The 23,461-nt window shown below is 35.0% G+C and overlaps 2 protein-coding genes across 2 annotated transcripts; both read left to right on the top strand.

Moving 5' to 3' along the window:
• Nucleotides 1-7,683: 7,683 nt before the first annotated feature.
• LOC122450174 (olfactory receptor 52N4) lies at nucleotides 7,684-8,649 on the top strand. Its single transcript, XM_043482378.1, has one exon. The coding sequence runs from the start codon at nucleotides 7,684-7,686 to the stop codon at nucleotides 8,647-8,649; it is 966 nt and encodes a 321-aa protein (XP_043338313.1).
• Nucleotides 8,650-20,407: 11,758 nt separating this feature from the next.
• Nucleotides 20,408-21,391, top strand: LOC122449267 (olfactory receptor 52N4-like). The gene has a single exon (XM_043480808.1). It carries the CDS (start codon nucleotides 20,408-20,410, stop codon nucleotides 21,389-21,391), a length of 984 nt encoding a protein of 327 aa, XP_043336743.1.
• The last annotated feature ends 2,070 nt before the right edge of the window (nucleotides 21,392-23,461 follow it).

Here is a 23,461-nt window from a genome sequence, read left to right as displayed (position 1 = left end):
GGAAAACCCAAAGGGAAAATATACATTTGAGATAAAATATGTAAAAGAAAATATTTAATCCTAGTTTTCATTAAAATAACTTGGGTTTACTTTCAATCTCTCCCCTAACAAATATACATGCTAAAGCACAAACACACATATATGAGAGTATTCACATATTTGCATATCATTATTTCAGCACTAAAAGTAGAAAGCGTTTACTGGTTTTGATTCTCACATCAACACTTGTGTCTTTGATCCTCTGAAATATCCCTTTGGGACGTTTAACACACATTTTCCTTTAAAGGCTCAGTTTGATAGTACAGATAGCAAGGAAGCAAGAGGTTGCTGGCTATGCAAATACATTTACTCTAAGATTTGAATTTTTTTTAACCAAGACCCTGAATACTGGGACCAGATTGCCTTCAGCTCACTGTTTTGCTGTGAAAACAAAGCATAAGGTAACTAACATACACAAAAGGAAGGAGCATGGCAGGAAATCTTTTCTTTGTTTTTTTTCTTGTAGGCAGTAAGACAAAGTGGAGAAGGTCTATGGATACATAGCAATTGCTTATTATTTTTCCAGAAAGAAATCTTTGATTCTAGTCACACAATTTTAAGGGAAAAGTGTTGTATGATATTGGACATTCTTGAAAAATGTGTATTTCCCGAAGTGTAACATTGTGGTTATGATTATTTCTCTTATTTCTCTATCTAAAGAGAAATCAGAAGTAACTCACTTCCATGACAAAGAGAAATAGGGCAATAGTTAGAAAAATAGTTCTCAGTCATTAGTCCAGTGGTAAAAATGCTCTTGTTTTCCCTGATTCTTTTGTTATTCCTCAAATCATAATGTAATTTGCCTTGATTATGTACTATGGAGACGGACCTATAACTTTATTTCATTGATTTTGGATAGAAAAAATTACATGGAGCAAATAATCCTTAAATGAAAAAAAAAATATGAATCCAAGGATTAAGCATGGTCTAATAAAAGTACACCTATTGCCTATTAAATTTAAGGATGAAGATAAACAATAGATATATCAAAGATGTATTTTATAAGTGGCCGTCGTCCTGTGTTTGTATTATTATTCCAGTAACTCTGACCACGCCCCAGTACCCTATTTTCTTCAACAGAGGTAATTATTCTTTCTGCAGAGAAATTATTAAGACACTGAACTGACATTGTTCACTCTTGTCAAGAGACCCTTTTACTCCAAGAGAAGCTGCAATATTGCATTGTGCACTGCTATTTACAATGCAAAATACAGTTCAAGGTTTTTCATTCATTATGTTAGCAAATCTGGAAGACCTAGCGGTGGCCAAAGAACTAAAAAAGGTCAATCCTCATCCCAGTTATCAAGAAGGGTAATACCAAAGAATGTGCTAACCACCAGACAATCACACTCATCTCTCATGTTAGTAAGGACATGCATAAAACCTTGCAGGCTAGGCTTCAGCATTATGTGAAGCAAGAACTTCCAGATGTCCACACTGGGTTTAGAAAAGGAAGAGGAACTAGAGACCAAATTGTCAACATTCGCTGGATTATAGAGAAAGAAATGGAATTTCAGGGAAAAAAAATCTATCTCTCTTTCATCAACTATGCTAAAGCCTTTGACTGTGTGGATCATGACAAACTGTGACAAACTCTTAGAGAGATGGGAATACCAGACCATATTCCTTGTTTCCTGATAAATCTGTATGCAGGTCAAGAAGGAAGACTTAGAACCCCGTATGGAACAACTGATTGGTTTAAGATCCAGAAAGGAGCACAACAGGACTGTCTGCTGTCAGCCTGTTTGTTTAACCTATATGCTGAGGATATCATGAGAAATGCTGGGCTGGATGAGTTACAGGCTAGAATCAAGACAGTGGGGAGAAACACCAACAACCTCAGATATGCGGATGAAACCACTCTAATGGCAGAAAAGGAAGAGAAACGAAAAAACCTCTTGAGGGTGAAGGAGGAGAGTGAAAGAGCCAGAAGACTAAATATTTAAAAACTAAGATTGTGGTATCCAGCCCCATAACTGCATGGCAAACAGAATGGGAAAAGGTGGAAGTACTGACAGATTTCCTCTCCTTGGGCTCGAAAATCACTGTGGATGGTGACTGCAGCCATGAAATCAGAAGATGATTGCTTCTTGGCAGGAAAGTGATGACGAACCTAGACAATATGTTGAAAAGCAGAGATACTACTCTGCTGACAAAGGTCAATATAGTCAAGGCTGTGGTCGTCCCAGTGGTCGTGTAATGTTGTGAGAGCTGGGCTATAAAGAAGGCAGAACTCCAAAGAATTGACGTCTTCGAACTGTGGTGCTGGAAGATTCCTGAAAATCCCTTGGGCAGCAAGGAGATCAAACCAGTCAATTTGAAGGAGATCAACCCTGAATATTCAATGGAAGGACTGATACTGAAGCTGAAACTCCAGTATTTGGTCATCTGATGCGAACAGACAACTCACTGGAGAAGTCCCTGATGCTGGGAAAGATCGAAGGCAGAAGAAGAGGGCTTCACAGGATGAGAAGGCTGGACGGCATCACTGATGCAAGAACATGAACTTGGGCAAACTCCAGGCTATGGTGACGGACAGGGAGGCCTGGCATGGGGTTGCAAAGAGTTGGACGCGATTGGGTGGCTAAACAACAACAATGCAGTTCAAAGCAGGTATTGAGCATCACAGTTAAGAGAAACTCTTCAATGCTTTAAAGTAGATAGATAGAGAAAGGAATAGAAATCCTATTTTTAAGTTAATTAGGATTATGTTAAAATTGATAGATGGTGTAAATATTGACCAAAGCAATATATTTGTTCTGTGTTTGTCATCTTATTCTTACCCCCCTGTATTTTGTTTCCCTACTTTACCAAGGGAATGTTTATTTGTGTGTCTTTCTAGTAATCTTTTTTAAAAATTAATTTTCATTAGAGTATAGTTGATCTACAATGTTGTGTTAGTTTCACATGTACAGAAAAGTGAATCAGCTCTACATATACATATATACACTCTTTTTTAGATTCTTTTCTCATATAGGTCATTACAGAGTATTAAGTAGAGTTCCCTGTGCTATACAAAAATTTCATATCAGTTATCTTATATAAAATATATATATATTTCAATCCCAATCTCCCAATTTATCCCTCCCTTCCTTTCCCCCTTGGTAACCATGTTTGTTTCCTATATGTGTGACTCCAGTGATCTTGAGGAAGATGCTCTGTATTTTTTATTCTATTAGTTTATTTTATGCATTCCAAGTAATATTAATTAGTTTATAACTTAATAGTTATCAAAGTCAAGCATAAAATGTTATTCATTTATTTATTTCTTCTTTCATCCATCTGTTCATTTATTTTAAAAGTTTTCTGATATGTATGAGGTGGTTTTTAGATACTGGGGGTTTTAATGTAAATACAGTGTCCTTTTTTTAAAATATACAAACTGTCCTTAATGTAAATAATTTTACTGAATTGTGGAGGATTCCCACTATAAATTGATTTTTATAGCACCATGAGTTAAATACAATGAAAATAATTATTATTTGAATAAATCAGTTCCTTGCCTCTAATTATGGCAGTTAATAACTACATTATTTTAAGATTATTTATAGAATGTTTCACTACTGTCCCACTCAAGAGACTTTCAACTCTTTCTGAAGAATGTTTTTTCTTTAAATGAGTATGAATTAACTATATTTGATGAGGGTTGGAAGATGAGCACCAAAATGGCAGAGAACCACATATCACAAAGCAGAGAATATCAGTGTGATAGGAGTAGAAAACAGCAAGTAGCCTCCTGGGACAGTCGGTAAACTGTCTTAGGTTTTGTAGAGGCACAAGGAGAAGTCCGTGAAGGGCGTGTGTATCAATATGTGCAATCTGTGTTTCTTTACTTTTTCCAAAACAAACCTTTAACAAATCTAATCTGTCACTTCTTGGTGGCACTTTCTGATGCAGAATTTCAAAGTGATTATATTCCCTATAGATAATGACATTGAAATAGCTACATTTATTAATGGAAGGTAAAATGAATATTCTCTCCGATGGAACATAGTAAAGGATTCATTTCGTGACACTCAATGATTTTCTAGAGCATTAATTTTTGAAGGCATTCCAAAATTGCTGTCAGTCTGAAAAAAATATACAAACATTGAACACACAAAATGTGGTAGCATGTTTCAGTATGCTCCTTCAATGTTCTCTTCAATATGATTTTCTGATTTTAATAGCATAGTATATATACATATGAAGTTTTCACAATTACATCTTGATGAATTTTTACAACCAGAAACCCATTTCTCTCACAACTAGATTAAGAAAGATAATATTCCCAGCATGTCACTAAACCCCTCTTCCTCATGCTTCTTTTCACTTATTCACACCTGGGAAAAACGCTCTTCTGTGTGTAATGGCACCTATTTCTTTGATCCACTTTTGTATTTAATGTAAATGGTGTTAAACATTACATTCTATTTTGTCTAGTTTTTAAAATTAACAATTTGTGAGATTTATATTTTTCATATTGTGCATGTAGTTATGTCTATTGTCATTATCAAGTTTCACTGTGGGAACACACCAAAATTTATTTACCCATTCTGATATCAGCAGAAATTTAGATATCTTCCAGATTTAGATTATTAATACCTACAAATAATATTGGAATAATCATTTAATTAATAGTTGATGTGTTTTAGCAAAAATATATACCTTTTTAGTTGGCATGGATGTGATGGCTATATGCAAACTCACCATCAAGATATGCCAAAATTATTTCAAACTTACACACATACCAGTAGTGTATGAGAATTCCAGTCATTCCATGTCCTCACCAATACTTGGTAACTTTTATGCTTTTTCATTTTAACTATCTAGTTTGGTATGTGTTTCTATGCCATGAGACATTCAAATTACATTTATTTTTCAAATTATTATAAAAATTGGTGACTACTTATATGTTTACTGTTACTTTTTTCCTCCTTTGTGAAATATATATTTTATGTAATTTGTCCCTCCCTCTTTTTCTTATTGATATTGTAAGAGTATTTTAGATATTTTGAATATAAATTTTTGTTCAACTTATGTGTTGCAAATATCTTCTCCTAGTCTGTGGCTCATTTTTCATACTTTAAGCAATGCTTTTTAACTTAAAAAATTAATTTTAATTTAAAAAACTGTTGTATGAACAAAATGTGTATCTTTTCCCGCAATGTATATCCAAGTGATCCAGTAACACTTATTGAAAATGGTGTATTTTCTCCCAATCTATAGTGTTTCCCTTGTCATAAATTAAATGGCTTAATGTGCGTTTCAGAATTTGGTTTCTGGGCTCTGTACTTCTTATAATAGTATTTTTAACCACATTTAAAGGGATGAGTAATTTGTTTTTTTAGGAAGTTATATAAATTATTCTCATGCATATCTTTAAGAAATGGAAAGATAAGGTTAAAATCTATATATTTCTCTTCTATACTGCTCTTATTGTACTACCTGATCTTGGAAAGGTTGAGATGTAATAAAATCTCAAGGAGATTAAGTGAACTACAAAAATCAATTATAGAATCAAATTTTCTATCCTATAAATTGGTGGGATTTCCATCGTGATAGATGACCATATTTCTATGAAAAATCAGATAAACTATTTCATATTCCGGTCATTATAGGGTTATTAAGAAGGTGTTTGATAGAAACCATTTTTTTTCCCTTGGGAAATTGGTCACAGAGTTATTTTCACTCTACCAAGTATAAAGCTTACAAACATTTTTGGTGATTTAGAGCCCACTGGCTAAATTATTATCTGTTGTTTGCAATCAGCCTTAGGCTTGCCTGAAGCTCATTTTACTTACCTTTTTAGCAGAGACTACAATAGCACTAAATTTTTTCCTTCCTTCTTCTGATCTAACTCCTAGACACTGTAGACTGTATTTCTTAAGGGAGAGGTAGGAGAGGATTCTACCTTATTCACTGCCAATGCTTTCCAAGCACCGTGAAGTTAACTAATGGCTTTCTGGATGTTTATGAATTATTTATCACTTACTATTTAGGATCCATGAAGTTCCTATTATCTGATAATTGCAAGATTCTTTGTGGTTTACCTCCTGGCCAAGCATCTAAATTATCACTTGTCCCCTCCACCCCAGTGACTTCTGACAGACTTGATCATTTGATTTCCATACTTTTACTTATTAATTCTTTTCTCTGGAATTCTTTTTAAAAATGTGTTTCCTTTACAGCATGTTTTTCCTTCCGAATAGGTATCAAACACCTTCTCTTCAATATAGTTTTTCTTTGTTATCACCAATTCCTCCTTCAATACCCCATCAACAACAATAAACATGCACTTTAATGGTCTAGTGCTCATTTAGGAGGTTGCACATGCTTTTATTTTAATTCTTATTACATTTACTGTGATAAATTGCATGCATCTTTGTCCATTAACTCTCATGTCCTTAATGTGTGAAACCCTTGTTCTCCACATTGTCATATTTTAGATGTTCAATACATATATATGAGAAATTAAAAGATTAATGAAAGGTTGAGATAGCATTTACTTATCTCAAATACTTAAATTGAAAACGAGATTTAGCCATAAGCATGGAATTCGGAATTAATTAATTTTGTTCTTAGATGAGAAATAAATTTGATGTGTGGTAAGAAATATCAAATGTAAAGTTGCATTTATTTATATTGTCTCTTACTAGAACTCAACTAACATGTGTTCCATTGTGAAATATATAAAAATGTAAATTCAAAAGATCAGAGACAACCAATGAGAAAGCAATAAAAATTGGAGATGTCAGTGTATTTATTGAATGATAAATATTAATAGAGAAGCATAATCAAGGCAAAGTACATAAATTCTTTTAGTAAAATATAATAGTGTGGAACTAGTTTGTTTTGTGTTGCTACAGATACCAGATAATCTCAGAGGACAATGTTTAAAGGTAAAGTAGAAAGACTGGTAGAAAGACATAATAAAAAGAAAGATTCATTACCATTGATATATTTATGCACCCTAACCAAGATTAGCCACTTACAACCTATTACTGAAAGCTTATTCTGATTAGAAATTAAAAGCATTATAATAAGTGCACATAGACCATTATAAGAAAAGGCAAAAATGAGTTAATTTAAATGTGAAAACACCAAATCAAACCTTTTTTCTGATTTGTGAGACCCCAATCTCCATTGAGAAATGAATAATTTAATAGTTACAAAAGGTTTCAAACAGCGCCTCAATAATTAAATATCAAAGATCAGCTATTAAACAAGAATAGAATTTTCAAAGTCCTCATGTCTTTTGGTTCATGGGTAGAGTGACCAAAGGACACTAAGATCACATCCACAGGGAGATCTATATATTTATTAACAAATGAAGTTTTTGATTCAAAATCTCTTTAGAGAAGATATAACAGAATTACTTTTTATTATAAATCTATGAGGGTGAAAAACTAGTTTTAAAAGACAATTTTGAATCAGTGTCTGTGATGTGAACTTGAATTGCTTAATAAAAATTTGTTGAGTGAATTAATAAACTAATCAATAAACAGAAGACATACTCAAGGTCACTCAGGAAAGTTGACTATTTGATCAAATAAACTACAGAATTTTAAAACACAGAAAAAGAGAAAGTAACCATAAACTATATTTTCTCTTGTCTTCATCTTACTCTAGGAAAAGTCACATAAAGTTTAAGTCTATTTGATAATGCTAAAGTTGAATAAAACGGAGTGGGTCCCACCCTCATTCATTCTGAATGGAGTCCCAGGACTGGAAGATGTGCATATTTGGATTTCCTTCCCTTTCTGCTCCATGTATGTCGTAGCTATGGCAGGGAATTGTGGACTCCTCTACCTCATCTACTGTGAGGACTCCTTGCACAAACCTATGTATTACTTCTTGGCCATGCTTTCCCTAACTGATCTTGTCATATGCTCTAGCACAGTCCCTAAAGCCCTCTCCATCTTCTGGTTTCATCTCAAGAAAATTGGCTCTGATGGATGCCTGATCCAGATGTTCTTCGTCCACACCTTCACAGGGATGGAGTCTGGGGTGCTCATGCTCATGGCCCTGGACCGCTACGTGGCCATCTGCTACCCTCTGCACTACTCAACTATCCTCACCAATCCCGTCATTGCAAAGGCGGGTCTCTCCACCTTTCTCAGAGGGGTGCTGCTCATCATTCCCTTCCCTTTCCTCATCAAGCGCCTGCCCTACTGCAGAGGCAATGTAATCCCCCACACGTATTGTGACCACATGTCTGTGGCCAAGCTGTCTTGTGGAAATACCAAGGTCAATGCTATCTATGGTCTGATTGTCGCCCTCCTGATTGGAGGCTTTGACATCCTGTGCATCACAGTCTCCTACACCATGATCCTGAGGGCGGTGGTCAGCCTCTCCTCAGCAGAAGCTCGGCGGAAGGCCTTCAGCACCTGCACTGCCCACATCTGTGCTATAGTTTTCTCCTACAGCCCAGCCTTCTTCTCCTTCTTTTCCCATCGCTTTGGGGGCCATACAGTGCCTCCCTCTTGTCACATCATTATGGCCAATATTTATCTACTGTTGCCTCCAACTATGAATCCTGTTGTGTATGGAGTGAAAACCAAGCAGATAAGAGATTGTGTTTTAGGAATCCTTTCAGGTTCTAAGAATACCAAATCCCAAAACATTTGAGTGGGCATTCCCAGGAAGTCAAAGAGAAAGATGACTTTTAGTTACCTGCTGAGGCGGGAGTTAGCAAAATCTTTCTGCAAGTTCTATTTTGGCCATTAAAATGCGACTTATCTAGCAGTCAGTGCATCTCCAAATGCATGTCCTGTGGTGAGAATCTCAGTGTCACCTGCACACCCACCAATCTTTCTATGAATTTCTTATTTTTCACGGCTGTGAAAGATCAGTCTAATAACTAACCCAAGTTTTCTTGAACATAAACAAATTAGACCATTTTTCATGAAAAGGTGAATAAAATGGGAGGACATGATTTTGTTTTAAATAGTGAATTTAATAATCAGATAGCCAGTTGTGACTTTCCCCTGAAAATATATACTCTCTACTTTTAATCATTAACAAAATACCTCTTTCTTTCCAAGGAACAGGTAGAAAGTATCCTATGATGAATTTTAAGTTTCTGGGAATTTCATTAGAATCTTACTTTGCACTGAATAGGTCTCTCTTAGCCAGACTACAGACGCTATTATACTACAGACTAATCTGGTGTTCATTTTCCTTTGAAAGTGCATTTGAAAGCACACAACCTGGAAGGTGAGGTAGATAAGTCTCAAGCAAATCTACAAAAACAAAATAACTTATTTTTATAAGAACAGCATGAGATTGGATCAAAATTGACGTTTTTCACCTTATCTCCAATTGTTAACCTAATAAAATGAAATCTTTCAGATAACTAAAATTCTGATAAGTCAGGGACTAATCATTAAGATTATTCCAAATTAATGAACAAGTGAGGGGCTAAAGGAAATGGTACTTTTTATTAGTTTCTTCAGAACTTAGTCAATTATATATGAGAATTTTAGAATAAACTGAATCTTTACTTTTATCTCTCTTTTCAGCTAAAAAAAACACACATTGTCTCTCCCCAATTCAGTTAATCACACACACCAAACTGCATTGAATTATTTTAATTGTTTTTCTTTACTATCTTGTAAAATCCTACAGAACAACTCTACCCCCTAAACTGCAATTATCCTCCCTGTATCATCCCTTTTCTCTGTTCACCTTGACCTCTAAAGTTCTAAAACGAGTTTTCAACATTCTCTCCATTTTTTCTCCTCAATTTAAAATCACTCTTCCCCTAGTTTTTCTTTTTGTCATCCCTTCCGTTAACTGAAATTGCTTCTGTCCATCTCACTAAGGACTTCCAGAGTAACAAATAAAGTTCTTTATGGGTTCATCTAACACTCCCTCTCAGGAATAAAGAATGCAATTCTACATTTCCAGTATCTTGAAACACCACACCCTGTACACCTTGATTCATGTTGATGTATGGTGAAAACAACCACAATATTGTAAAGCAATTAGCCTCCAACTGAAATAAATAAATTAATTAAAAAAAACTACCATTTAAAAACTACAGATGCACAATACATGTTATGATTTTCTTCACTCCTTTGAAGGAAGACATAAAAATTGCCAACAGATACATAAGAAGATGCTTGTCACTAATTATCAGAAAAAGACAAATCAAAATCACAATGAGATATTTTTTTACATCCTGTTAGGATGACAATTATAAAAATTAGCAAACATTTGTTGGTGAGAATATCAAGAAATTGGAACTCTTGTGAACTCCTCTATGAGAATACAAAAATGTGCAGCCACTATGGGAAGAGTAGGGAGGTTCCTCAAAAAATTGAAAATAGAATTATTGCAAGGTAGAACAATCCTAGTTCTTGTTATTTACCCCCAAAAACTGACAATAGGATCTCAGTGAGATATATACACTTCCATGTTCATTACTGAATTGTTCACCGTATCTAAGATGTGAAAAAAAGCTAAATGTACATGGATGTATGCTTAAGTAAGGAAATATGGTTTGTATACATGAAAATAAGTGATCCTTATGCTAAGTGACATAAGTCAGACTGAGAAAGTCAAATATCATACGATATCACTTACATGTGGAATCTAATAAAAATTATACAAATGAGCTTATTTACAAAATAAAAAAGACTCACATATCTCAAAATCAAACTTCTGGTTACCAAAGGGGAAATGTGGGAGGAAGTGATAAATTAGGAGATTGCAATGAACATATACACACTAATGCATATAAAATGGGCTTCCCTGGTGGCTCAGATGGTAAAGCGTTTGCCTGCAATGCAGGAGACCTGCGTCGATCCCTGGGTCAGGGAGATCCCCTGGAGAAGAAAATGGCAACCCACTCCAGTATTCTTGCCTGGAAAATTGCATGGACAGAGAAGCCTGGTGCTACACAGTCCGTGGGGTCTCAAAGAGTCAGACAGGACTGAACGACTTCACTTCACTATGTATAAAATAGATAATTAACAAGGATTTACTGTATAGCACAGGGAACTCTACTCATGATTATACTCAATATTCTATAAAAAATATACATGGGAAAAGAATCTGAAAAAGAATTGACATGCATAGATATATATATATATATATATATATATATATATGCATATGAAAGTGAAAGTCACTCGGTCATGTCAGACTGTTTGTGACCCCATGGACTATGCAGTCCATGTAATTCTCCAGGTCAGACTGGAGTGGGTAGCCTTTCCCTTTTCCAGGTGATCCTCCCAACCCAGGTCTCCTGCATTGCAGGCAGATTCTTTACCAGCTGAGCCACAGGGGAAGTCCATATATATGCATACATACACACATACACACACATACATATATATATACACACATACACAGACACACACACACACACACACATATATAACTGATTCACTTTCCTGTATACTTGAAACTAGCACAACACTGTAAACCAACTATACTTCAACAAAAATTTAAATACAAACAAAATCACAAACAATGTAGTTTATATACATGATGAAATTTTCAGGCATAAATGCAAACCAGTCACAGAAGGACAAATATGATTCCACTATGTTTAAAAAAAGTGTTAGTACCTCAGTTATGTCCAACTCTTTGCAACCCCATGAACTATAGCCCACCAGGCTCCTCTGCCCATAGAATTCTCCAGGCAAGACTACTGGAGTGAGTATTTATTCCCTTCTCCAAGGGATCTTCCCAACCCAGGGATTGAACCCAGGTCTCCTGTATTTCAGGCCATTTCTTTACCATCTGAATCACTAAGGCAGCCCTTGTTAGTCGTGTCTAACTCTTTGTGACTCCACAGATTGTAGTCCACCAGGCTCCTCTACCAATGGAGTTCTCCAGGCAGGAATACTGGAGTGGGGAGCCATTTCCTTCTCCAGGGAATCTTCCTTTCTCCAGGGGATATATCGACCCAGGATTCGAGCCCAGGTCTCCTGTGTTGTAGGCAGATTCTTTACCATCTGAGCCACCAGGGAAGCCATGATTCTACTATATGAAGTACCTAATGTACTTCCCATAGAATCTGAAAGTACAATGGTGATTATGCTTATATGTTATGATCAAATGTTGTTGTTCAGTCACTAAGTCATGACCGACTCTTTGAGACCCCATGGACTGCAGCATGCCAGGCTTTCCCATCCTTCACCATCTCCTGGAGTTTACTCAAACTCATGTCCATTGAAGTGATGATGCCATCCAACCATCTCATCCTCTGTCATCCCCTTCTCCTCCTGCCTTCAATCTTTCCCAGCATCAGGTGTCTTTACCAATGAGTCAGCTCTTCTCATCAGGTGGTCAAAGTATTGGAGCTTCAGCTTCAGCATCAATCCTTCCAATGAATATTCAGGATTGATTTCCTTTAGGATTGACTGGTTTGATCTGTACGAGGGACTCTCAAGAGTCTTCTCCAGCACCACAGTTTATGACTACTGGAAAAACTATAGCTTTGATTCTATGGACCTTTGTTGGCAATGTGATGTCTCTGCTTTTTTGCTTTTTAATATGCTGTTTAGGTTTGCCATGGGCTTCCCTGGTGGCTCGGTTGGTAAAGAATCTGCCTGCAATGCAGGAGACCCCGGTTCAATTCCTGGGTCAGGAAGATCCCCTGCAGAAGGCAATGGCAACCCACTGCAGTATTCTTGCCTGGGAAATCCCATGGACAGAGGAGCCTGGTGGACTAAGTGGACTAGGTTTGCCATAGCTTTTCTTCCAAGGAGCAAGTGTCTTTTAATTTCACAGTTGGAATCACCATCCACAATGATTGTTATCATATAATAATATGTATATTATAATATATAAAGAACTATGTGGTACTGATGAGATAATTTATAAATATTTAAATGAAAAAATATACAGTGCTCATGAATATGAAAATATCAGCTCTTTACAAATAATATGCAAATGCATATATCAGTCAATTTTTACCATAAAGAAGTTTTGTAGATCTACAGGGGTCTTACCTAAGGGTGAACAAGTGGCAGGTCCTGGGAAGTGGGGGAGATTTGGTCACAGGGCTTTTGGAAAAATCACATTAGGAACTTAACAATTGTTTCTGACTTGGTGAGCAGTTAGCTAGGACATGCAACTACACGGGGATGTAGTATTAGTGTGAGAATCCCACAACCAAACAAATGGAGGCAGAGGCAGAGATTCAATGAGGCAGCTTAGCTAAACATTTAGTGCAATCTCCAGACATACCCAGAAATAACGTTTAATCTAGGCACACCATGGCAATCATGTTGACACATAAAATTAAACACCACAATGAAAGGAATCAATACATGCAAAAGTATGAATTTTGAAACATCCTAAGTGAAAAAAGTCAGATAAAAATAGTTCATATTTTGTCATTCCATGTACATGAAATGGCTAGAATAAAAGTCATAGAAAAGAATGCGAATTAGTGTTTGTCCTATTCTGAAGAAAACAGGCAATAGAAAATGATTCTTAAAGAGTATAAGCATTGCTTTTAATGCAATGAAAATATTCTACAATTAGGTAGAGAGGTAGTGGTTACACGTCACTGTGAATGTACTAACAAATGCTGAATTGTCCATTTATAAATTGTTAAAATAATTCATTTTATGTGTTTCACCTTAAATAAAAGTAAAAATATTAAGCAAAGTATTTTTCTATATGTATATTTAATATTATCATTTCTTGTATAAAAAAAAATCTTAGCGACCCAAGAAAATTGCAGAGTTTACCTTTAGTATGCTGTCATCCAAGTTTTTGTCAAAAGCACATATACTAATGTATATTAAGAAGTTTGATAGAGAAATATTTATTAGAAGAGAAATGTTACCTCCACTTTATAGAAATTAATGGTGTTTTTAATCTCCTTCCAAAGTCATTTTATTTTTACATATTAATCAGAATATATGGATATTACCATTATTGTCTAATTGAAGGAATGTAAATCTAGAATCAATTGTTGTATTTTATTATTGCTACTATTGTAAACATCACTTTTATATTTAATTATTCCTAACCTAACACATGTGCGTAACAAACCAGAACTTTTGATGTCATCTTAGAAAGCCATAATATTCATCACCTTCAGTATCACGAATTCAATGGACATGAGTTTGAGGAAACTGAGTGATGACGAAGGACAGGGAAGCCTGGTGTACTATAGTCCATGGCATCACAGAGAATTGGATATGACTTAGCAACTGGACAACAAATTCATTTGAAAGTAAATTTCTTGAAAATCAGGGTGCATGTTATCTGATTTTTGAAAGTTCCCAGTATGATTTAAGGAGTACTAGATCCTTATGATGGTTTAGACACGACAAAATAAAACAAATAAAAGAATAAATTAATGAATATGTGAGTAATTGAAACATTCTGTATTGAAGAGCTTTCAACTTGTGTCTTAGAATGACTTCCATGGAAAGAAACAATACTCTGCAATAAGTACTGAACTCATTTACTTTTACTAAAACTGATTTATGTTCATTGTAATTCCTCTCCATTGAGTACATTCTCATAGATAAACCCATGCATAGATACAAATTTATGGAATAAATCCTTTATTTATTATCATGTAGCTATAAGAGTGGAAACCTTTTACTCTTTTTCCTCCTCTCATTAGGTTAGCTTGATTGCTATACAAGCATCTGTGCCTTCAATGTTCTGAAATATCCCCTTGAGACATATAACACATATTTTTCTTCAACGACCAGTTCAATAGTATAGATATCAAGGGATTTCAAAGTTGAAGACTATGCACGTACATATATTGTTCAGTCATGATATTTTTTTAACCAGGATTCTGAACACCTGGACTGGTTCATATTCAGTTCACTGTTCTGCTATCCAGAGCTAAGGTATTTAAGGAAATAAAATGTGGGAGTAGTGATAGGATATCACTAGTGTAATAAAATAAAGTGGAGAGAGTTTTGAATGCATATAAATGGTTTGTGATACTTTTAGAAAAGCAGATTTGTGTCCACTAACAATATTTGAAGGCAGAATTATACTGAAGGTTGGGAGGTTGGAAAATGTTTATTTCTCCAATTCTCAGATTGCACTTCAATGTAAATTTCAGTCATGTTTATGAATAGCTAATCTATAGGACTGATTTGTTCAGTTGCACTAGAAATCAGGTATAAATCACCCTCACAACAAGAAGAAATAGGGAAATAGGTTGACTATTACTCAGTCATGGTCAGAACACTCTAGCTTTTTACCTTCCCTCCCCTCATTCTCAAATGAAAATCTAATTTTTCTTGGTTCATTTTTAGAAAGACCTAGTCATGACTATGTTTCAACCATTTTAGAGAACAACATTTACCTGGAAGAGTCCACTGTCATATGGAGAGAAAACATGGGTTTTAAAGATTGAGGACTAGATGGTGAGAAAGCAATCTAATTGTCTACAGGGTTTGAGATAGAGAAGAAGCAACAGGTATTCATGTGCTAATGTTACTATCAATATATCTGTCTACATTCACAGCATAATATTAGTTAATTTTCCTTGCGAGGAAAAATAAATTATGATGCATTGAAATCATTTATTATTTGTTTTGGAAAATGTCTTATTTAGTTTGTGGCTAATACTATATTACTTTGATATAAGGATGAATCTGACAGTGTTGCAAATGTATTGAAGATAAGACTTAATTTTTATTGTAACAAGAAAGTTTTGGTAATTAAAAACACACATCTTTATAAAAAACACACAAAAGCTAAAACAGAATATTTACCTGATATTTAGGAAAAATATTCTTCAGAATACAGCAAGTCAGTAATATACTGTTTATTTTTCAGTTATGAATATTTATACTTTTCCTGATTTCTCTACTGTTCAAATGTATTAAGAAACAGAAATGAGTGTTGATACCATTTTCCCAACAATTTATGGCAATTTAGTATACACTAGCTAAATATTTATCAAAAACAAATTTCAGTGTCTATTTTATTTCAATGGTTATTATATATATGCATAAACATATGGACATGTATACATGCCTGTGATTTTTATAGCATTTTTATTTCTTTTAGTAACATCTGTGAAAGTAATCTGAAAAATATAATGTTGTATTCAAACATAAAATGTACCTTTACAAGCCTGACAGAAACAAAGTTGATTGCAATTTTGATATTGATGGAAACACAACTCTTATATTGTAAATCCATAGTATTCTTTATTTCCAAAGTGTGACATGTAAAGCTTTAGCTATTCTTGGTCTTAATAATTTAAAGCAACACCAATGGCACTAAAATAAGAAATGGAGGATCCCCTAATAAGTTGTGACATGATTTAAATGATGCCCAATGTTTAAATTCCAACTCTGGCTCAACAAACTGAGCAGGAGGATTTATTTTAGTACCTAAAGAGGGAACAGTTTGATACATTAACTTTTAACTGTTCTGTATCAAGCCTTTGTCTATTTTTCTCAAAAGTGATCTTAATCCAACATTTTCCTGCTTTCATTTCGGCATCGCCTGAAATCAGTACTTCTTCCCAAATTTCTTGATGTGTTTATATTATTTTGGTGTTTTCTGTTTCCCATAAAACTTTTGTGCATACTTTCAGCATGGTTTTCTTTCTGACATGCCTCTTTTTTAATATATGTATCTTAAAAAATAATGCTTTATTGATCCTATTTGCAAACAAATATGTTTATTTTGTCTATCACATTATTTTTCTTGCTTTCTTGAGACTTCTTTTGTTTTCTCTGCTTTATTATGGATTTTTTGGGCATGTACAATTTCTGGTGACTTATTAGATACATATTATATTTTGTTTCTTTTGGTAGTTACTTTATATCTCTCAAATAATAATGTTTGGACTACAGCATTTAGTTTAACAATGTTTAAAGTCAAGTATAAAAGTATAATTCATAATCTGTTAATTCATTAAAAATATTTATTGACATCTAACATGTACTAAGTGTCTTGCTATACAATGCAAGTATGAAGTAAAGTCTTAGTATTAAGGATTTTATTATATTGTGTATGATTCAAGAATATAATAAGATTTTATAATATCACAATATTAAGCTAGTGGAAAAATTGATTTCATCTACAAATTTATTCTGTGACCATAAATCAAGTATTTCGCTAATTATATCATATTAAGACGCTTTAGAGATTGGCACTCTAACCTGTCCAAGAGAGTTGAATCTTCATGAAAAATGTAATATAGAGGTTATTTTGGAAAGGATGGGGGAGTGCAAAAAAGGAGAGAAGACTGTAAATTCACAAAACTAAAAATGTCAGTATGATTTGAATAGGAAAAAGCAAAAGTGAAAAAGAGAAAATACTGCTCTGCCTGTTTGGTCTGCTACAAATATAAGCTTGCTTCAGGTCTAAGAGAAATTGTCCATCTCTCCTAGAAAGTTTTCTTGATGTGACTCTGAGTTTCCCTAGTTTTCCTTTCTATCTGCTCTTATATTACTGTAAGGTTTTCATGTTTGAGTAAACTCTGGGAGTTGGCAATGGACAGGGAGGCCTGGCGTGCTGCAGTCCAGGGGTTGCAAAGAGTCGGACACAACTGAGATACTGAACTGAACTGAAGGTTTTCACAGTGGCATAGGAAGAGTAATTTAAAGAGTGCTTTGAGAAACATGATTATCCTATATCGCTTTACTGTTCCAAAAACTTTCCTTTTGCAGTGGTTTAACCTGCCATCCTTGGTATAAATACAAGAAGATAAAACCAAAATGTAGGTAGAAAAACTGACTAAGGAACAATCTGATAGCTCTAATACATCTACCATTTTAAACATTGGTACTTTTATTTTATGGTGACTGGAAGTTTATTCTGAGAAGAAAGTTTAACAGGTAATATAAATGCATACATTTCAGATGTGGCAAAGGTCAAGAATGAAGCATCATTAAATATGGGAAGGTTGAATCTCATATTCACACTGAAGTGTGAGATCCTCAGTCTTTCCACTATGTCACTCCAAGATCACTGGCAGCCTGTTATGTAACCTTACAGGATGTATATTACTGGATTTTTTTCAGCAAAACATGAAAGTTCCTCAGGAGAAAAGCTAGGAACCTGGTAACTGTCTCCAATGAAGCAGAGGTTCCAACCTGAGGACTCGAAATAAATGCTACCGGTTGATGAGACTCACCAATCACTGGTATTTAGAATCAGAAACTTTCTACAACCTCTTTCTTAAGCATAAATTAATAATCAATGGTTATCATACATTTTAGTAACACTTTCAAATAAAAGGCAAAAAATCTTTAAAAATAAAAATTGAGACAGGCATTAACGAAAGAATACATTTGAAGCATATATGTATAATATACACATGTATAACATATGTGTATTAAGTATATATGAAAATATTGTTCTCGGAGTCGCAAAATTCAAGAAAGTAAGATCTTGCAAAATTCATCAACAACAGCACTACATGGGGGTGTAGTGTTAGTGTGACAATACACAGTGTTGATGGACTCTTTTCCCAATTTGGAACCAGTCTGTTGTTCCATGTCTAGTTCTAACTGTTGCTTCTTGACCTGCATACAGATTTCCCAGGAGGCAGATCAGGTGGTCTGGTATTCCCATCTCTTTCAGAATTTTCCACAGTTTGTTGTGATTCACACAGTCAAAGCCTTTGGCATAGTCAATGAAGCAGAAGTAGATGTTCTTCTGGAACTCTCTTGCTTTTTAAATGATCCAATGGATGTTGGCGGTTTGATCTCTGGTTTCTCTGCTTTTTCTAAATCCAGCTTGAACATCTGGAAGTTCACAGTTCACATATTGTTGAAGCCTGGCTTGGAGAATTTTGAGCATTACTTTGCTAGTGTGTGAGGTGACGGCAATTGTTCTTAATAGTTTTTGCTTCTGTTAGGTCCATACCATTTCTCTCTTTTATTATGCTCATCTTTGCATGAAATATTCCCTTTATTCATTTATCGTCACCATTATCAGCACTAAACTTGAAAGCACAGACACTGTAAAATTTTCTTAACTACTTTAGAGTCAGAAAGTAAATAAATGAAGAAAAATCAAAGGAAGGAGAGGTAGTGTCAAAAGGATCAAAATGTTCTTAATACCTATGCCTGAGGCTAGAATTTGAGAAAACCTATGACATGTATGGGGCTTCTCTGGTGGCTCAGATGGTGAAGCGTCTGCCTACAATGCGGGAGACCTGGGTTTGATCCCTGGGTCAGGAAGAACCCCTGGAGAAGGAAATGGCAACCCGCTCCAATATTCTTGCCTGGAAAATTTCGTGGATTGAGGAGACTGGTGGGCTACAGTCCATGGGGTTGCAAAGAGTCGGACATGACTGAACGATGAAGAAATTTTCTACCAAGGGATTTCATTTACTCATTTATAAAGTACAAATCATAAAAAAAGACTAAGAGCCAAAAAATTGATGCTTTTGAATTCTGGTGCTGGAGATAACTCTTGAATGTCCCTTGGACAGCAAAGAGATCAAACCAGTCAATCCTAAAGAAAATCAACTCTGAATATTCATTGGAAGGACTGATGGTGAAGTTGAAGCTCCAAAATTTGACCACCTGATGCAAAGAGCCGACTCATTGGAAAAGACCCTGATGCTGGGAACGATTGAGGACAGGAGAGAAGGGGTTGACGGAGAATGAGATGGTTGGATGGTACCATCAACTCAACGGATATGAGTTTGAAAGACAGGGAAGCCTGGCCTGCTGTAGTTCATCGGGTCACAAAGAGTCAGACACAACTTAGAGACTGAACAACAGCAGCAGCAAAGTACAGATTAATCAAAGATTGCTTTCTGAGCTTGTAGTGAGGACTAAATGCGTTAATCTTTGTAAAATCCTAGAACGGTGCCTGGTTTACAGTAAGCATCAATACAAACTCTGTTAGAAATAAAAGCAATATTAAATGCATCCTAGCCATGTCTATTGTGTCACTGATAAGTAATTAATAAGATTTTCCTTAAGAAAACACCCAAAAGGAGATGTGTATAGTAATTAACATTTAAATAGGATTAAACAAAAATTAATTAGAAAGACTGCAACCAATTAATTTAATTAAAAATTCATGAAGATTTATCTATTTTTGAGATTCTTATTCATCAATTATTAGAATTTTCTCTTTTGTTTAAAATAATGTTGTTGCAATATATGTGATAGTGCCTGGCATATAATAAGTGATACATATATATTTGTTTAATGAATTGATCATTTAATGAATTAACAAAGACTACATACCTGGTTTAAGCTATGCGTAAATAAATATTTCCTGGCATTAAAATGTTTGATTCTTTGATTTAAAATGCAAATTTAACAGAGAGAAGAGACAGATAGAGGACCGCAACTGAGATTTCTTTTTGTGTTTTCCAAATCTAGGAGGGACAAAAAGCAAAGCAAAACAAAAAATAAAAGTGAAACCATATAAGCTTCTTAGTGAGTATACCAGCCTGATCATGATACTGCTGAACCAAACAGATGTGACACCAGCCTGTTTTATTCTTAATGGGATCCCAGGACTGGAGGACATGCACATGTGGATTTCCTTCCCATTCTGTTCCATGTATGTTGTAGCTATTGTAGGGAACTGTGGTCTCCTCTACCTCATTCGCTATGAGGACTCACTACACAGACCCATGTATTACTTCTTGGCCATGCTTTCCTTAACTGACCTTGTCATGTGCTCTAGTACCACCCCTAAAGATCTTTGCATCTTCTGGTTTCAACTCAAGGAAATCAGCTTTGAAGAATGTTTGGTCCAGATGTTCTTTATTCACACCTTCACAGGGATGGAATCTGGGGTGCTCATGCTTATGGCCTTGGACCGCTATGTGGCCATCTGCTACCCTCTGCGCTATTCAACTATCCTCACCAATCCTGTCATTGCAAAAGTTGGGGTTGCCACTTTCCTGAGAGCAGTATTTCTCATCATTCCCTTGGTTTTCTTCACCAAGCGACTACCCTACTGCAGAGGCAACGTAATACACCATACCTACTGTGACCAGCTATCCGTAGCCAAGCTATCTTGTGGGAATATCAAGATCAATGTCATCTATGGTCTGATGGCTGCCTTCCTAATTGGGGGCTTTGACATCCTGTGCATCACCATCTCCTACACCATGATCCTCCGGGCAGTGGTCAGTCTATCATCAGCAGAAGCTCGGCGGAAGGCCTTCAGCACCTGCACTGCCCACATCTGTGCTATAGTTTTCTCCTACAGCCCAGCCTTCTTCTGTTTCTTTTTTAATCGCTTTGGGAGCCATACAATTCCTTCATCTTGTCACATCATTGTGGCCAATATTTACCTGCTCCTACCTCCCACTATGAACCCTATTGTCTATGGGGTGAAAACCAAGCAGATACGAGATTGTGTCCTAAGGATCCTTTCAGGTTCTAAGAATACAAAATCCTATGTCACATATCTTTCAGGGAAGAGATGAAAGGCACAGGGAAAGAAACAAAGTGACACTTCTGTTGGAAGTTTGATCAGGATCTAAGATTATCTTTGTAAGTGTAACATTTGGGTCAGAACAAGGGAAGGTGCTGATTGAGGCCATGTCTTCAGGATGCCCAAAGCCTTGACACACCCCTGCCCCACGTGCACACACACTGTCTTATGAATTTTTTATCTCCTCACCTCTGTGGAAGACTAGTCTCCTCATTAGCCCAAGTTAAAATGAAAAAAACATAGTGGAAATCAGAATAATTATTAAAAAATGAATAATTAAGGAACAGATATCTGTTGTAGATACCAGTCTTCTTTTCAAATAGTGATGGAAAATTTCAGTTGGAAACCTCAACATACCTCTCTCAACAATGGATAGAACAACTATACAGAAAACCAACAAGAATATAAAACCCAACAGAAGCTCAATCAACAGTATCTAATAGATCTTTGTAAAACTATTTCCTCAAAAATAGTAGGATATACATTCTTTTTCTCATGTGTACATGAAACAATTACCTATAACAAGATTTATCCTGAGCCTTAAGAGAAACCTAAATATTTCAAAAAGATCAAAAGCATGTGCTGTGTATTTTCCAGAATGTGACAATAAATAAAAAATTTAAAAAGGACAGGAAAAGCTACAAATATTTGGAAAATATGCAAGGCACTTGTAAATAATCCATGAGTCTAAGAGGAAATTTCAAGGAAAATTTTAAAATACATTGACTAAAAATAGAATTCAATGTATCATAATTTCTGGAACACACTAAAGTATTGTTGGAAGAGTAATTTAAAGCACTCAATACATACATTAGCAAAGAGGGAAAATATCCAAGCAATATTCCAATCTCTCACCTGAAAAATCTAGAAGAAGAATGACAGTAAGGTCTGGGAGTTGGTGATGGACAGAGAAACCAGATGTACTGCAGTCCGTGGGGTCACAAAGAGTTGGACACGACTGAGTGAATGAACTGAACTGATAACTCCTACAATGGCTACTCTTTCATTAGTAGAAGAAAGGGAATGATAAAAAGGAGAAGATAATGAAATTAAAATCAGAAAAATAAAGCTAAAATTAATGAAGCATATAGTTTTCTACTTAAAAATATCATTAAAATTGACTAACCTCTATCAATATTGATAAGGAAAAAAAGAGAAGAAACAAATTCACAATGCCAGGAATGAAACAGAATATCATGTTGGACTCTGAAAAAATGAAAGGGTAATATGGAAATACAACACTAAACAAATTCTTGACAATTGCCCAGAAAATACACCAAAATGTACTTAATATGAAAAATACAATTTCAACAGTTCTGTTACCATTAATGACATTGAATTTTTATTATACTAGTAATCTCCAGAGCCTTGTATTTTCATTGGAGAATTCTACCCAACTTTTGAAGTATTAACACCAGTTCTATGGAATATTTGCTAGGGAATAGAAAAGACGGGAATACTTCACAATTATTTCTATTAAGTTAGTGTTATTCTGTTACCCAAACTGGAGAAAGACAGAACAACAGCAACAAAATCTACAAAACAATATCTCTTATGATTCCAGATGGAAAAATTCCTAAAAAATACCCAACAAATAAAATTCAAAAATGCATAAAAAATATATACCATTATTAAATAATTAGTCCAGTGGATTTTATTCTCAGCATTCAAGATTGTTTCATTATTCAACAATCAACCACATTAACAGGTTAAATAATAACCATCATGTTATCATATAATTGTTAAGAAAAAGGATTTGAAAAAATTTAAACCCATTCTTTTATATTATTGTGGTAAAAAAAGATAACAAAAAAATGATCACTTAAAGGATTTTTAAATTTACAGACCCAGGAGATGCGGTTTCGAACCCTAGGTCAGGAAAATCCCCTGGAGAAAAAATGGCAACTCACTCCTGTATTCTTGCCTGAAAAATTACATAGACAGAGGAGCCTGGCAGGCTACAGTCCATGAGGTTGCAAAGAGTTGGACACAACTGATCACACACATACACACATACAAACATAGTAGTATTAACTATATGCACATTGTTGTATACAGATCT

The sequence above is a fragment of the Cervus canadensis genome, chromosome 11 (assembly GCF_019320065.1).
Source record: "Cervus canadensis isolate Bull #8, Minnesota chromosome 11, ASM1932006v1, whole genome shotgun sequence".
Taxonomy (NCBI): Eukaryota; Metazoa; Chordata; class Mammalia; order Artiodactyla; family Cervidae; genus Cervus; species Cervus canadensis.
The sequence above is the reverse complement of the archived record's forward strand: the minus strand, read 5'-3'. Positions and strand labels throughout refer to the sequence as shown.

What these genes read in the sequence shown, in the direction of transcription:
- LOC122450174 (XM_043482378.1), top strand. Translation starts at nt 7,684, where the DNA reads ATGCTAAAGTTGAATAAAACGGAGTGGGTCCCACCCTCATTCATTCTG.
- LOC122449267 (XM_043480808.1), top strand. Translation starts at nt 20,408, where the DNA reads ATGATACTGCTGAACCAAACAGATGTGACACCAGCCTGTTTTATTCTT.